Genomic DNA, 17,159 nt, shown 5'->3' with positions numbered 1-17,159 from the left:
GTTGCAGCCGTAAGGGGCGGGTGAATGACTCACTCGGGTTTTAGCGGGGCGGTGGGCGGCCGGCGCAGCGGGCTAGCGGGCTAGCGGGAAGCTCGTTCTGCAGGGCTCGGGTGCCTCCGGTGCACCCTGACGGCCCTACCGCCCGAGCCTCTCCGTTCTGAGGAGCTGTGACTCGCGCGTTTCTTCAGCCAATCAGCTTTCCCTCTGAAAGCGGCTTGCGTCCCTGCAGGGACTGAGCGAGTTTTAACGGCTCCATTGAAGAAATCCTCAGAATAGTGGGACGATGTGAGGACTTATGAACCGGGCCTGGTGCAGCTAGCGAAACATCCAGTGTGCTAGGTGCGGTGGAGGATTGTGGGTAATGTCCAGGCTTTTGGGGTTGCTGGGATTGGGCAGGCCTTCGAGGGTTGGAGGGTTGGGGGGTTGGGGGGTTAGGGTTAGGGTTAGGGTTAGGGTCAGGGTTTGCTGGGGGGACCCAGCAAACACTCAACTACGTCAGTCCTCTCAGCATCTTAACAACAGGAACTCCAGCTGGCGGGAAGAGGTTCCTTTTCCACGTCACGGTACAGAAAGTCCGTTGCCACTGGAAACGTCCCTTCAAGAACATTGGTAGGAAAGATTGGCCCTCAGTGACTAAGGAGAAAGAGCTTTGCGGTGGTAGGAACCTGTGGTCTGTCCGTACAGAGACCCGGATGCTCGAGTGTTGGGAACTCTCCAGGACGAGGCAGCGGGGAGCGCTGAGCACGGGGAGAGGAGGGGGATATGGGGGGGCCAGGTTTAGGACGGTGGCAGGTGAGCAGATGGTTGGTCTCTGCGTGAGACTGGTCCTTGCACCACTGTGTCAGGCTCTGTGACGTAGACCAGGCTCCCGCTCTTTTCATTAACACCAGCAGCAGGACTGCAGCACCATGCGGAACCTATTTTTAAAATTCCTGCTTTTGCAGAGCTGTAGCTGCCATCTTCCTGCAGGCAGGGAGATATTCATTAATATTAAAATATAAACATAATGCGTTTTTAACTCTTCTTGAGTCTTGCACTTCTTGAGGATCAACTTGAATATACCTACATTTGAGGCCAAAAGTTTAATACACCTAGGCTAAATATATTCATACATGTTTTTCAAAACTCTGCACGTTTCATGTTACCATAAATTTCTTTTGGCAAGTCAATTAGGGCATTACTTTGTTCACACCAGAGGTAATTTTAAAACAATCGATTTGAGACAGATTTATTTCAGCTTTAATTCACTACATCAGAATTCCAGTCAGTCAAAAGTTTACATACACCAAGTTGACTGTCTCTTTAAACAGTCTGGAAGATTCCAGAAATTGATGTAATGACTTTTTAGAAGCTTCTGATTGGCCAATTTTCATAATTAGGAGTTAATTGGCACCTGTGGCTGTATTTAAGGACCTGCCTTTAGAGCCACGTCGTTTTTGCCCTTGATACCGTAAGAAAATCCAAGCAACCTAAGCTAAGACCTCATAGTGGATCTCCACAAGTCCGGTTAGGAACAATTTCCAAACAACTGAGGGTACCACAAGCATCTGTACAAACAATTGCATGCAAATATTAAAATCTTGGGACCACACAGACACTGCATTGTTCAAGAAGAAGGCACAAATTAACTCCCAGGGCTGAACGAACTTTGGTCCGAAAGGTTCAACTGAACCCCAAGACAAAAACAAAGGAACTGGTGAAGGAGTTAGAGGCATCAGGTACCACAGTATCTACATCCACCATTAAGAGAATCCTACATCACCATGGCCTGAAAGGCTGTCGCGCAAGGAAGAAGCCCCTACTCCAAGACCGGCATAAAAAAACTAGAATGAAGTTTGCAGGTGATCACCAGATCGAAGACCTAGCCTTTTGAAGGAGTGTTCTCTGGTCAGGTGAAACAAAAAAGTGTTTGGCCATAATGATCAGCGCTATGTATGGAGGAAAAAGAGTGAGGCTTTTAATCCGAAAAACACCATCCCAAATGTGAAGCATGGGGATGGCAGCATCATGTTGTGGGGGTGTTTTGCTGGAAAAGGGATTGGTGCTCTTCAGAAAATAGATGGCATCATGAGGAAGGGGGATTATCTAGAAATACTCATGCAACTCCTCAAGACATCAGCTAGAAAGTTAAAACTTGGTTGCAACTGGGTCTTCCAGCAGGATAATGATCCTAAGCATACCTCCAAAGTTTGGCTTAAAGACAACGAAGTGAAAGTATTGGAGTGGCCATCACAAAGCCCTGACCTGAATCCCATAGAAAATTTGTGGACTGAACTGAAAAAGCATGTCCGAGCAAGGAGGCCCACAAACCTGACTGAGTTACACCAGTTCTCTGAGGAGGAATGGGCAAAAATTCCAGCAGTATTGTGAGAAGCTTGTGGAAGGCTACCCCAGGCATTTGATTAAAGTTAAGCAATTAAAAGGCAATGCCACCAAATACTAACAAAGTGCATGTAAACTTTTGACCCATTGAAAATCTGATATCATACATAACAGCTGAAATAAATCTGTCTCTTAGCAATTATTTTGAAATTACCTCTTCTGGAAATAAGGTAGATTTGACTTAACACAGGAAATGTATGGTAACATGAAATGTGTAGAGTTGTGAGAAATTGAGTTTCAGTGTCTTTAGCCTAGGTGTATGTAAACCTTTGGCCTCAACTGTATACCCCAGTCCCTGTACCCTGGTGTCTATACCCTGATCACTATTCCCTGGTCCCTATACCCTGGTCTGTATACCCCGGTCCTTGTACCCTAGTCTCTATACCCTGGTCTCTATACCCTAGTCCCTGTGCCCTGGTTTCTATACCCCGGTCCTTGTACCCTGGTTTTTATTCCCTGGGCTCTATACCCCAGTCCCTGTGTGAGTTCTTGTTGAAGTACTACGCTACCCACAATCCTAAAGCGAGTTTCACCAATAAGAGACATCGCCATTACCACAGAGATGCTGACCACTCCGAAGTGGTGTGGTCAACAGCTAGAATCTTTTCTACAGTCTATGACGACGGGTGGAGTTCAGTGCTAGCTAGAAATGCGCACGGTAGCCACTGACTGTCGTTAGCAGCCTGCTGTTTCTCTCGCAGACATTATGTGTTTCTGTAGGGATGAGAGCGGGTGTGCTTAGAGGTGAAAACCACTGCGAATCCGGCCATGCAGTGGAGTTCACTGCGTCTGAGGGCCAGTATGAGAGACAGGACGTACAGAGTTGTGGAGGGTTTTGCTGGTTAGGTGAGGTCAGATATTTAGGCCCCAGTTAGCTAAAATTAACTACACCTAATGAGTCCTAATCATGTCATGCACTGCTTCTAAGTGACCATCCGAGAAGGATGTTCTGAGGCTTGTGGAAATCCAAGGAAATCCGAGCAATTTTGCGCAGTGTTCTAAGAGATATGATCAGACCTCATTTGAGAATAAATTCATTAAGTAGGCCTGGAATTGGTAATTTTGCTTGAAGCTAATTCTTAGGAAAAAAATCCAAGCAAGCATATACATTCTTAATGAAACACCATGCACCCTTCTGAGTCAGTCTGTAAGCCTTGCATATTTAAAAACATTTTTATTTTCCTGAATAATAATATTTATCAGATCCAATGTGTCCCTCATCCCAGTATTCTTGCTCAGACAAATTCTATGTCATTCCACAAAAGAGAGTGGATTTTGACAGCCACCATCTCCGCTTACATTTAAATGTTTCATGTAGTTGTAAAAGATAAGTATTCATGTTACTTTTTGTGGGAATATTATTTGATCTGTTAGAAATCGAGCTGAAGTTAACCATGAGTGCGAGGCAACGAAGCTGAAGCATAACTTTAGTTAAAATGAAACTGAAGTGTAGCTTTGCTAGCCAACAATAAAAATAACCGAAACTCAGGAACTACAATATAGAATGATATAATATAAAACACTGTAATGTAAAATACTAGAAATCTTGAGCAAAAAAAAAATTAACCATAGCACATTATCCTGTGCTGGCAGGACAGTAACCCTGTGCTGCTATGAGAGTAACCCTTTGGTGCTAGGAGAATAACCCGTGTGCAGATGCCTGGCTGAGGAGAGTAACCACTCGTGCTGCTGAGTGAGTAACCTGGCTGCTAGGAGAGTAACCCTGTGCTGCCGGATACCTGGTAGAGAGTAACCCTGTGCTGCTAGGAGAGTAACCCTGTGCTGCCAGGAGAGTAACCCTGTGCTGCCAGGAGAGTAACCCTGCGCTGCTAGGAGATTAACCCTTTGGTGCTAGGAGGGTAACTCTGTGCTGCTAGGAGAGTAAACCTGTGCTGCTAGGTGAGTAATTCTGTGCTGCCAGGAGAGTAATTCTGTGCTGCCAGGAGAGTAACTCTATGCTGCCAGGAGAGTAACCCTGTGCTGCCCGGAGAGTAGCCCTGTGCTTCAGTCTGTGGGCATCGGTGTAGAGATGGCCCTGTGGCGACCAGCAGCACAGGTTGTTGCCTCTCTCTGTCTACCTGTCTTTCTGTCTCCCTCTCCCTCTTTCACCTGCTGAAGGAAGGTTGAATAAAGTCCTCGGCAGCTGCCGTGCTGGCCACGCCCCCTGTCCCCTTTGCCCCTCCCCCCTCCCTCCGCTCGCAGGCCATGCGTGTGGTTCACGGGAGGTTCGATGCTGAGGCACTGTGGGGGTGGGGGGTTGGGGGTGGGGGGGGGGGGTGAGTAGTGTCCAAACCACCGCCATCGGCCCCCAAATCCGTCTGGTCATATCCAGAGTTTAGGGTCTGAAAAGCAGAAGCTCCTGATCAGTCCAGAAACGTGGGATTGAGCAGACACTCACTTTCAGACCCTGAAGTGTCTGTGTGGGGGGCTGCTGGCGTTTGCTGCTCAGCTGTTAGAGAGCGGTGCAGCTTGCGTGTGTGCGTGTTTGTGACGTACCCAGGTCCTCTGCCTTCTGGTAGCGCTTTCGATGGTCAGGGTCGGAAAGTCAGCGGTTTCCTGATCAATGGGAAGTCGTCTCTCTCTCCTGCGCGAAGGCTGGTGAGAGGACGGGCGGTGATTTGTGGAGAGGACCCGGTCTGCGCCGGTACGGAGATGCCGAACTCCCGCGCCCGTGCCTCTCTGCGCTCGAACCCCCCCCCCAGGTCTGCGAGCCGGCGAATAGCGGCACCTTTCCCCGCTGAGAACCGGCGCCTCTGCGCTCAGGATGCAGAAACGCCTTGTGCTCCTTTATTTTTTTGTCTCCTGAAAAGGTCCTGTTCGAGGGGGCTGGTCACCCCCCCCCCCCCCCCCTTTCAGAGCAGACGGCGCCTGCCTGAATTTGCGCAGTGCCCCCTCCGTGTTTCGACCGACCCGTCTGTATCACTGCGAGCTGCCGTTCTCCTCTGAGTACATGCAGCCAGATATAATTGGGGACGGTGGGTGGGTGGATGGTGTTGGGGGAGGGGGAGGGGGAGGGGAGGGGGGGGTGATGTAGAGAGGGATGGGGGGGGTGTTAGGGGAGATCTCCGCTTCTCTCTTGGTGACAGAGCCTGTTGCCATGGAGCTGGCCCTCCGATTGGCGGAGAGGCTCGGCCAATGGCAAAACGGCAGGGGCTGTTTCATCATTGAGATTTTTCTTTTTTTTTTTCTTTTTTTTTCTTCTCCCTTCCCTGCCTTCTCTCCCTTCCTCCCTCCTTCCCTCCCACCCAGAGCGGTGAGAAGTGGGGGAGATTGCGTAATTAGGACTCTGTGCGACTGTTCCAGAGCGGATGCAGCTCCGCTCGGTCCCCCCCCCCGCCACCGTCCCTCCGAACCTCACATGCAGTAATTACCTCACAGGTGTCCACCCCTGCGGTCAGTGACGGAGATGCGCTTTCCGGACTTTTCCGGGGGACCAATCGCGTTACGTTTCGTTTCGCCGTCTTCTGGTGCGGGGAGGACGGCGGTTTATCGGTCTATCGTTACCCGAAACGTTAAATTACTGAATGATTAGGTTATTCAATTCTGCGCCTAGCGAAAGGGACTTGCTTATCCTCGGTGTTGTTAACGAAGGAAAACAAAAAAAAAAACATGACAATATTATTATGCACTTATTGTGCTCTTCCGTTTGAAACACGGAGCTCTTCGAATAGACTTTATTAGTCACCGAGCCTGGAAACACTGGCGATATGCACAGGCTGATGCAAACTTTCTATTTTTGTAACAAACAGAAGAAGTGATGTTTTTTTTTCGCGATGCCGAGGAAGCGCGGCGCGCGTTCATCTCGTTGGGGTTTATGCGCCAGGTTCCCGGGCCTGCGTGCAGTCTGCACTCCTCTTACCGCACAAAGCGAAGCTGGTGCACGTCAGCTTCCCCTGCACATCAGCTTCGGCTTCAGCGAGCCGGGCCACGCCTCCCTTAGCGACACGCCCAACGCCACAGCGACTTTAAGGGCAGGTCAAATGACGCCAACCCCATAGGGCTTCCCCTAGCCGCTCACCAATGGACCACAACCCCATATGGCTTCCCCTAACCACTGGCCAAATGACCACAACCCCATAGGGCCTCCCCTAACCACTGGCCAAATGACCACAACCCCATAGGGCTTCCCCTAACCACTAGCCAAATGACGCCAACCCCATAGGGCTTCCCCTAACCACTCGCCAAATGACCACAACCCTCCAGGGCTTCCCCTAACCACTGGCCAAATGACCACAACCCCACAGGGCTTCCCCTAACCACTGGCCAAATGACCACAACCCCATAGGGCTTCCCCTAACCGCTAACCAAATGACCAAAACCCCGTAGGGCTTCTCCTAACCACTGGCCAAATGACCACAACCCCATAGGGCTTCCCCTAACCACTAGCCAAATGACGCCAACCCCATAGGGCTTCCCCTAACCGCTGGCCAAATGACCACAACCCCATAGGGCTTCCCCTAACCACTGGCCAAATGACCACAACCCCATAGGGCTTCCCCTAGCCGCTCACCAAAAAGCGGTTGGGGTTCCCCTGATGACACTGCAGCCAGCCGACAGCCTGGGACCGCTGTTTTTCACGGGGGTGGGGTTGTGTGGGGGTGGAGCCACTCTCTCTTTCTGCGTGTGGGATATTCTTTCATGCCTGGGACCGCTGTTTTTCACGGGGGTGGGGTTGTGGGGATGGAGCCACTCTCTCTTTCTGCGTGTGGGATATTCTTTGATGCGTGGGAGTGGCTTCTCTCTCCCCCCCTTCCTCAGTCTAAACTACCCGCCCACCTTCTGGCATTTTCTCCCTCATTAAAAATGCGTGGGGATCAGGACCCCCCCCCCCCCCCAGTCGGTGTCTCATTATTCAAGACGGTCCGGGCAAACGCTTCCCTGGGTCCACACGTCTCTCTCCGTGACCCTGCCAACCTCCTCCCCCCCCCCCCCCCTTCTCTTTCTCTCTCTTCTCCCCCGCCCCCCCCCCTCCCCCTTTCTGTGAGGATCCCCTCCCTGCAACACGTCGTCTCCTCAGGAGCTGGCAGGTCTGCTGACGCCATCCTCCCCCACGCGGTCCTCAGCCCACCGCTTCCTGTGGGAGAGCTCTGACTCATCCCCCCCGTCCTCCGCTCCTGTCCCACTTTCTCTCTCTCTCTCTCTCTCTCTCTCTCCTGCTCCTTCCCTCGCTTCCGCAGCGTCACCGCGTCTTCACCCTGTCCCTGCGTGTGTGTGAGAGTGTGTGTGTGTGTGTCTGTGAGAGAGTGTGTGTGTGTGTGTGTGTGTGTGTGAGAGAGAGACAGTGTGAGTGTGTGTGTGTGTCTGTGAGAGAGTGTGTGTAAGTGTGTGTGTGCATGTGCATGTGTGCGAGTGTGTGTGTGTGTGTGTGGTGTGTGTGTACACATTCACACACACACACACACACACACACACTCACACACACTCTCTCACACACACACACACACTCTCTCACACACACTCTCTCTCACACACACACACACTCGGGTACATGGGGCTGGTGATGCTGTTGGTGTGAATGGGGGAGAGCTGCTCTGGTGCGGTCTCTCTGTGCTGCGTCTCCATTCAGATAAACACCCCCCCCCCCCCCAGCTCTCATTCACCTTCCCGCCATTCAGCTCCTGTGTGCGGTCCCCTCCGCTCCGCTCGCCGTGGTTCAGTTTCGGTCGCGGTCGTGAAGCGTTTTCCCCGAGAGCGTGCGTGCTGTCTGTATACAGACCCCCATGCCAGCAGGGTGGCCCCTCAAACGACTGCCTGGGATAACTGCCCCCCCCCCCCCGCACCCCACCCGGGGTTGCCCGGGGAACGGACTGCGGCTGGCGGGGGCCTGTGTGACCCTCCCTGCTCTCTCCCGCAGCGTCCCTGCGTCTCTCCTGGGCTGGAGGCGTTCGCTCCTGATCTGTCAGAGTTCTGACACACGCGTTTCCCCAAAGGCTCTGAGTGTGAACATAAAGAGCACAGACTGCGCTGAGCATGGGTGTGCGTGAGAGAGAGCACTGAACACAGCGAGAACAGACAGTGCTGAACACAGTGAGAACAGACAGCGCTGAACACAGTGAGAACAGACAGTGCTGCACACGGTGAGAACAGACAGCACTGAACACAGTGAGAACAGACAACACTGAACACGGTGAGAACAGACAGCACTGCACATGGTGAGAACAGACCACACTGAACACGGTGAGAACAGACCACACTGAACACGGTGAGAACAGACCACACTGAACACGGTGAGAACAGACCACACTGAACACGGTGAGAACAGACCACACTGAACACAGTGAGAACAGACCACACTGAACACAGTGAGAACAGACCACACTGAACACAGTGAGAACAGACCACACTGAACACACTGAGAACAGACCACACTGAACACAGTGAGGACAGGCAGCACTGAACACAGTGAGAACAGACAGCACTGAACACAGTGAGAACAGACCACACTGAACACACTGAACACAGTGAGAACAGACAGCACTGAACACAGTGAGGACAGGCAGCACTGAACACACTGAGAACAGACAGCACTGAACACAGTGAGGACAGACAGCACTGAACACAGTGAGGACAGGCAGCACTGAACACAGTGAGAACAGACAGCACTGAACACAGTGAGGACAGACAGCACTGAACACAGTGAGGACAGGCAGCACTGAACACAGTGAGAACAGACAGCACTGAACACACTGAGAACAGACAGCACTGAACACAGTGAGGACAGGCAGCACTGAACACAGTGAGAACAGACAGCACTGAACACAGTGAGGACAGACAGCACTGAACACACTGAGAACAGACCACACTGAACACGGAGAGAACAGACAGTGCTGAACACACTGAGAACAGACCACACTGAACACAGTGAGAACAGACAGCACTGAACACACTGAGAACAGACCACACTGAACACAGTGAGGACAGGCAGCACTGAACACAGTGAGAACAGACAGCACTGAACACAGTGAGAACAGACCACACTGAACACAGTGAGAACAGACCACACTGAACACACTGAACACAGTGAGGACAGACAGCACTGAACACACTGAGAACAGGCAGCGCTAAACACGGTGAGAACAGACAGCACTGAACACGGTGAGAACAGACAACACTGAACACGGTGAGAACAGACAGTGCTGAACACGGTGAGACCAGACAGCGCTAAACACGGTGAGAACAGACAGCACTGAACACGGTGAGAACAGACAACACTGAACACGGTGAGAACAGACAGTGCTGAACACGGTGAGACCAGACAGCACTGAACACACTGAGAACAGACAGCACTGCACATGGTGAGAACAGACCACACTGAACACGGTGAGAACAGACCACACTGAACACAGTGAGAACAGACCACACTGAACACAGTGAGAACAGACAGCACTGAACACAGTGCGAACAGACCACACTGAACACAGTGAGGACAGACAGCACTGAACACACTGAGAACAGACCACACTGAACACGGAGAACACACAGTGCTGAACACACTGAGAACAGACCACACTGAACACAGTGAGAACAGACAGCACTGAACACAGTGAGAACAGACAGCACTGAACACAGTGAGGACAGACAGCACTGAACACACTGAGAACAGACCACACTGAACACGGAGAGAACAGACAGTGCTGAACACACTGAGAACAGACAGCACTGAACACAGTGAGAACAGACAGCACTGAACGCGGTGAGAACAGACCACACTGAACACAGTGAGAACAGACAGTGCTGAACACAGTGAGAACAGACAGCGCTGAACACGGTGAGAACAGACAGCGCTGAACACGGTGAGAACAGACAGCACTGAACACAGTGAGAACAGACCACACTGAACACAGTGAGAACAGACCACACTGAACACAGTGAGAACAGACAGCACTGAACACAGTGAGAACAGACAGCACTGAACACAGTGAGAACAGACAGCGCTGAACACAGTGAGAACAGACAGCACTGAACACAGTGAGAACAGACAGCACTGAACACAGTGAGAACAGACAGCGCTGAACACAGTGAGAACAGACAGCGCTGAACACAGTGAGAACAGACCACACTGAACACAGTGAGGACAGACAGCACTGAACACACTGAGAACAGACCACACTGAACACGGAGAGAACAGACAGTGCTGAACACACTGAGAACAGACAGCACTGAACACAGTGAGAACAGACAGCACTGAACACGGTGAGAACAGACCACACTGAACACAGTGAGAACAGACAGTGCTGAACACAGTGAGAACAGACAGCGCTGAACACGGTGAGAACAGACAGCGCTAAACACGGTGAGAACAGACAGCACTGAACGCACTGTGAACAGACCACACTGAACACGGTGAGAACAGACAGCGCTGAACACAGTGAGAACAGACCACACTGAACACAGTGAGAACAGACAGGGCTGAACACAGTGAGAACAGACAGCACTGAACACAGTGAGAACAGGCAGTGCTGCACACGGTGAGATCAGACAGGGCTGAACACGGAGAGAACAGGCAGTGCTTGAGCCCTGTCAGCTGTTGGTCAGATGCTCCTCTGGGCCCCAGACCGGGCCGGGTGCCTCTCTCTCTGCTCTGGGACTGGGGGAGTGTTCTTTTTTTATTTATTTACTTTTTTATCACTTACTTTGCAGTCTCCATTCAGTTCCCCCCCCCCCCCCAGCTCTCTGCAGTCTGCGTATTTATTTTTAATATCATCCCTCTCTCTAACCCCTGCCCACCCCCGCCCCCTCTCCCCCCTCTCTGCTGCTGCCTCTCTCCTCTCTCCTCTCCCCCCCCCCCCCCCACTCGCGACGCAGATGGCAACAGCTGAGAATGACGTTGCTGTCTCCTTGGCAACACAGTGTGCCTGTGAAATAGAGAGGGAACAGGAGAGGAGGGAGAGAGAAGGTGAGAGAGGGAGAGAGAGAGAGGGTGAGTAAGGAAGAGAGGGTGAGTGAGGTAGTGAGAGAGCAGGCGAGAGGAAGAGAGAGCGGGTGAGTGAGGTAGAGAGAGAAAAGGTGAGAGAGGGTGAGCGAGGTAGAGAGAGATTGTGTGCCTGTGAAATAGAGAGGGAACAGGAGAGGGGAGAGAGAGGGAAAGAGAGGGGGGCAGAGAAGGTGAGGAAGAGAGAGAGAAAGGGTGAGAGAGAGAAGGTAAAAGAGGAAGCGAGAGAGAGAGGAGCCCTGTGCCCTGCAGTCTCATTCATGAGCTTCTCATTCACACTCATTCAACTTGTCGACACTGCTGTCTCTCCCTTTTCCTCCTCCCCCTTTTCTCTTACCCCCCCTCGCCCGCTCTTTGCTGTTGTTCCTGCTATGGCTCTTTCTGCCTGCTGGGCTACCTTGTCTGTGTGTGTGTCCGTCCGTCCATTTGTCCGTGTGCCCCTGTGCCCGTCTGTCCGTCCGTCCCTGTGTCTGTGCGTCCCTGTGGCCATCCGTCCCTGTGCCCGTCCATCCATCCCTCCTCTTGTCTGTCCGTCCATCCTTGTGCCCGTCCGTGCGTCCCTGTGCCCGTCCGTGCGTCCGTTCCGTCCATCCTGTCCGTGTGTGTTCCCCCGGCCCTGGGGAGCTAACTCACAGCTAACTGCGCCAGAGAATGATCAGCAATAAAGCCAAACCCCGCTGATCCCCTGAGACAGGAACACTCTCAAAATCGCCATCCCCTCATCGATCAGCAACAACCTGTGTGTGTGTGTGGGGGCGGTGTGTGTGTGTGTGTGTGTGTGTGTGGGCGTGCTGTGTGTGTGTGTGTGTGTATTTGCGGTGTGCGCTCAGTGTGTGTGTGGGCGGTGTGTGTGTGTGTGTATTTGCTGTGTGCGCTCTATGTGTGGGCGTGTTGTGTGTGTGTGCGCTCTGTGTGTGTGGGCGGTGTGAGTGCGTGTGTGTGTGTATTTGCGGCGTGTACTGTGTGTGTGTGTGTGTGTGTGTGTGTGTGGGTGTGTGTGTGTGGGTGTGCTTGTGTGTGTGTGTGGTGCTGTTTTGTGTGTGGTGCGTGTATGGTGTGTGTTGTGTGTGCGTGTGTTGGGTGTGCGGTGCTGTGTGTGGGTGCGTGGCTGTGTGTGTGTGTGCGGTCTGTGTGTGGGTGCAGTGTGCTGTGTGTGGGTGCGGTCTGTGTGTGGGTGCAGTGTGCTGTGTGTGGGTGCGGCCTGTGTGTGTGTGCGGTCTGTGTGTGGGTGCAGTGTGCTGTGTGTGTGTGCGGTCTGTGTGTGGGTGCGGGCTGTGTGTGTGTGCGGTCTGTGTGTGGGGTGCGGTGTGTGTGTGTGCGGTCTGTGTGTGTGTGCGTGTGCTGTGTGTGGTGCGGTCTGTGTGTGGTGCGGTCTGTGTGTGTGTGCGGTGCTGTGTGTGTGGTGCGGTCTGTGTGTGTGTGGGTCGGTCTGTGTGTGTGTGCGGTCTGTGTGTGTGTGCGGTCTGTGTGTGGGTGCAGTGTGCTGTGTGTGGGTGCGGTCTGTGTGTGTGTGCGGTCTGTGTGTGTGTGCGGTCTGTGTGTGGGCGCTGTGTGTGTGTGCGGTCTGTGTGTGGGTGCTGTGTGTGTGTGTGTGTGGTGCGGTCTGTGTGTGGTGTGTGCGGTCTGTGTGTGGGTGCGGTGTGTGTGTGGGTGCTGTGTGTGTGTGTGTGTGCGGTCTGTGTGTGGTGCGGTCTGTGTGTGGGTGCGGTGTGTGTGTGTGCGGTCTGTGTGTGTGGTGCTGTGTGTGTGGTGCGGTCTGTGTGTGTGTGCGGTCTGTGTGTGGGTGCGTGGTTGTGTGGGTGCGGTCTTGTGTGGTGGGTGCTGTGTGTGTGTGCGGTCTGTGTGTGTGTGCGGTCTGTGTGTGTGTGCGGTCTGTGTGTGGGTGCGGTGTGTGTGGGTGTGCGGTCTGTGTGTGTGTGCGGTCTGTGTGTGGGTGCGGTGTGTGTGTGGGTGCGGTCTGTGTGTGTGTGGGGGCAGTGTGCTTGTGTGTGTGCGGTCTGTGTGTGTGTGTGTGCGGTCTGTGTGTGTGTGTGTGCGGTCTGTGTGTGGGTGCGGTCTGTGTGTGGGTGGGGGCGGTCTGTGTGTGGGCGCGCTGGTCTCTGATGCAGTGCAGTGACGTGCTGTTCTCAGGTCTCCCCCACACTGGGAATCCCAGCTCTGTCCTGCAGCTCTGCAGTCTCCCAATGCCTCACCCTCCTCTCCTCACATTACTGCAGCCTCACATGACCCTTTACCCACCGCCTTCACTCTTTCATTAGCCGTTTGTCTTCTCTTTCTCTTTCCTACATAACCCACCTCCTTCACTCTTTCATTAGCCGTTTGTCTTCTCTCTCTCTTTCCTACATAACCACTCCTTACTCTTCATAGCCGTTTGTACTCTTCTTTAATGACCCTCCTTCACTCTTTCATTGCCGTTTGTCTTCTCTCCTCTTCCTGAAACCCACGCGAGCTTTCATTGCCGTTGTCGGTCTGTCTTCTCCTGCATGAAGCCGTTTGTAAGCGGTAAACGCTGCGTCTTTCGCGCGGGTCGTTTTCTCCCGGAGACAGCGGGAGGCGGTCTTGGCGATCTGTAATCGGCACGGTCTCCGGATCCTCGTCCCCGCGTGCGTCCCCGGAGCGGGTTTTCGGCTGGGCCGGCCCGCACCCGCGACAAATGGGACCGTTACACAATCCCCTCTCCCCGAACGGCACAAGGAGTGCGGGACGCCCCCCCCCCCCCCCCCCCCGTCCTCGGGAAGGGTGGCTGGCCGCCGCGGCGGCGTGCGAGGTCTGGTTAGCGGCTCACCGGGGAAGCGCGCGTGCGGTAGTCTTGGATCGGGTGTCCGCTCGACGCGCTCCAGATTCCGGCAGGTCCTGGGGGATGCTGAGCGGGATTCTCAGCGGTCACAAAGCAAAAGCGTTCAGTCACGCAGAATGCGCCATAAATAGACGTTTATTTTAAAATGGCGGAAGTTTTACTGGTGTCTGAAGATCTGAAGTATTTTGAGTGGATGATCTGAAAGAGAGAGTGTCACACACTTTTTGATGGTCCTGGTTGGAGTGGTTGATCTGACCCAGATCTGTGTGTGTGTGTGCACGTGCGTGCGTGCATGCGTGTGTGTGTGTGTGTGTGTGTGCGTGCGTGTGTGCACACTTGTGTTTGTCTGTACAGAGGGTCCACATTGTACATTATCCATTACGGTGTAGCACTTAATTCATGAAGCTTTTGAGGACCTTTTCCGGTTTACATTGAATCGGTCTCTGAGCTGACGCTGTTCCGTCCCAGCTGCAGCATGGAGCCATGTTTGTGAGTTTTTAAAAAAATGTGAAAGGTTTTATTTTGGGTGCATCATGGGAAGGCGTGGCATCATAACGCGCTGCAGAAGGCTGTGCATGTGAGAACTTCCTGTACTCTACGTCCTGATACGTGATTACACACCGAGTAACCGATACATATCAGGTGATACGGACACGCCCGTGCCCAAGAGGAAGTCACGTACTGTTTAAGAATAAATACTGTTCAATGTTCTTTAATGGGGAGGCTAGGAAAAGATAATGAAAGTGTTTTTGATGAAGGAAACGTGCGAATGTGTGTTTCTTTTTGGAATAGAGTGTTGCAACGGTGATGTCATTTTGCAGGCTGACCCGGACAGGGGTTCCCTCCGCAGGCCTTCAGGGCTTTTGGGGATTTTGTTTTCTGCAGATAATAAAAAATAATAATAATAATAAGGTGTGATGCTGATGTGTGATGATGTGTCCTGATGCAGGAGCTCCCCCTGACGGATCCCGCGCCATGTCGGAGGAGTGAGGGGCGGAGCTTGAGCGTTTCCCCCGGCGACCTCCCCGCCCCCTCCCCCCACCCCCCTGCTTCTGCCCCCCCCCTTGCCCCCCCCCCCCCCCACCCTCGGTGCTCGTGCCTGCTATGGAATGCCCTCGCCTTGCCGCCCGACCCAGCCGCCCACTGTAGGACCCTCCTCTGCTCCCGTCCCGCCCAGGGAACTGGCACTGCGCTCCTAATTTCAGCCACAGGTACGCCGCCCCGCCCTTCTCCGGATTTATTCATTCCACCTTAACCAGCGCCAGGGGGCGCAGTGTCTGCAGGTTTAACTCCAGTCCTGGAGGGGGCGCTGTGTCTGCAGGTTTAACTCCAGTCCTGAAGGGGGCGCTGCATCTGCAGGTTTTAATCCAGTCCTGGAGGGGATGTGGTCTCTGCAGGTCAAGGTTTAATCCAGTCTGGGCGCTGTCTGCAGGTTTAACTCAGTCCTGGAGGCGCAGTGCTGAGGTTTAACTCACCCTGGAGGGCCGTGTCTGAGGTTTAACTCCAGTCCTGGAGGGCCGCAGTGTCTGCAGGTTTAACTCCAGTCCTGAAGGGGGCGCTACATCTGCAGGTTTAACTCCAGTCCTAGAGGGCCCATGTCTGCAGGTTTAACTCCAGTCCTGGATGGCCAGTGTCTGCAGGTTTAACTCCAGTCCTGCAGGGGGGCACTACATCTGCAGGTTTAAATCCAGTCCTGGAGGGCCGCAGCGTCTGCAGGTTTAACTCCAGTCCTGGAGGGCCGCAGTGTCTGCAGGTTTAACTCCAGTCCTGGAGGGCCGCAGTGTCTGCAGGTTTAACTCCAGTCCTGGAGGGCCGCAGTGTCTGCAGGTTTAACTCCAGTCCTGGAGGGCCGCAGTGTCTGCAGGTTTAACTCCAGTCCTGGAGGGCCGCAGTGTCTGCAGGTTTAACTCCAGTCCTGGAGGGCCGCAGTGTCTGCAGGTTTAACTCCAGCTGGGCCGTGGGGGCTCGCCTGACCGCAGTGTCTGCAGGTTTAACTCCAGTCCTGGAGGGCCGCAGTGTCTGCAGGTTTAACTCCAGTCCTGGAGGGCCGCAGTGTCTGCAGGTTTAACCAGTCCTGAGGCCGCAGTGTCTGCAGTTTAACTCCAGTCCTGGAGGGCCGCAGTGTCTGCAGGTTTAACTCCAGTCCTGGAGGGCCGCAGTGTCTGCAGGTTTAACTCCAGTCCTGGAGGGCTGCAGTGTCTGCAGGTTTAACTCCAGTCCTGGAGGGCCGCAGTGTGTGCACATATTGTTGTTTCCTCTCTCAGTTAGGCTTTTGAAATGCGGCATGTGCTGTAGCTAATTAAGCAGTGAAGTGCAGCAGATGGGTCCTGCATGTAAGATGGTGGTTCTACAGGCCCTGGGGTCCAGAGCAACAGGTGTGCTGCTCTTTTGCACTCACCTTACAATCAGGGAGCTTCATACAGTCAAAATGCAGAACAGCCTACGGCTCTCCAGGACCAGGGCTGGGGACCCCAGCAGACCCTGTGACTCTCCAGGACCAGGGCTGGGGATCCCAGCAGACCCTGTGGCTCTCCAGGACCAGGGCTGGGGACCCCAGCAGACCCTCTGTCTCTCCAGGACCAGGGCCAGACTCTGCAGCCTGGGTTTTTGGGGGAACTCGTAGGTAGCGTAGGTAACCCGTGGGGAGCTGGAGTTTCTGGTGCTGCATTACAGGGTCATAGTGCTGAACCTGGACACGCCCCCCTCATGAATATGCATGAGGCTCAGCTGATGAGTCTTCAGCTCCCCCCCTCTCTCTCTGGCCCCTCACAGGAGGTTTATCTGGGCTGTGACCCCGCCCCCCAGCCCTGCCCCGCCCTCCCCCTGGGCTGAGTCCATGTCGCTGAGCGGCGGGCCGGACGTCCTGAAGGAGGGCGAGAGCGGAGCTCTGACCGAGCCGGCGGCCAGCCGAGGCAAAGCCGCCCTGCAGCCGCCCAGCCGGGAGGGCACCGCGGAGGGCATGGAGGCAGAGGAGAGCGCCACGCAGGACTCCCAGGTGCCCCGGCGCCCGCCGCTCGCTCGCTCTCTCACCCTCTCTCTCACTCACTC

At 53.9% G+C, this 17,159-nt stretch overlaps 1 protein-coding gene across 1 annotated transcript in view; it reads left to right on the top strand.

The window, feature by feature from the left end:
• LOC135238294 (R3H domain-containing protein 2) overlaps positions 1-17,159 on the top strand; it is an 88,089-nt gene that overhangs the window by 31,126 nt on the left and 39,804 nt on the right. Inside the window, exons 2-3 of the mRNA XM_064306075.1 lie at positions 15,061-15,322; positions 16,884-17,106. Of these exons, the coding sequence (XP_064162145.1) occupies positions 16,948-17,106 (159 nt within the window). The 5' untranslated portion in view covers positions 15,061-15,322; positions 16,884-16,947. The remainder of the gene's footprint in view (positions 1-15,060; positions 15,323-16,883; positions 17,107-17,159) is intronic.

This window comes from Anguilla rostrata, chromosome 13, assembly GCF_018555375.3.
Source record: "Anguilla rostrata isolate EN2019 chromosome 13, ASM1855537v3, whole genome shotgun sequence".
In the NCBI taxonomy this organism is placed as follows: Eukaryota; Metazoa; Chordata; class Actinopteri; order Anguilliformes; family Anguillidae; genus Anguilla; species Anguilla rostrata.
The sequence above is the reverse complement of the archived record's forward strand: the minus strand, read 5'-3'. Positions and strand labels throughout refer to the sequence as shown.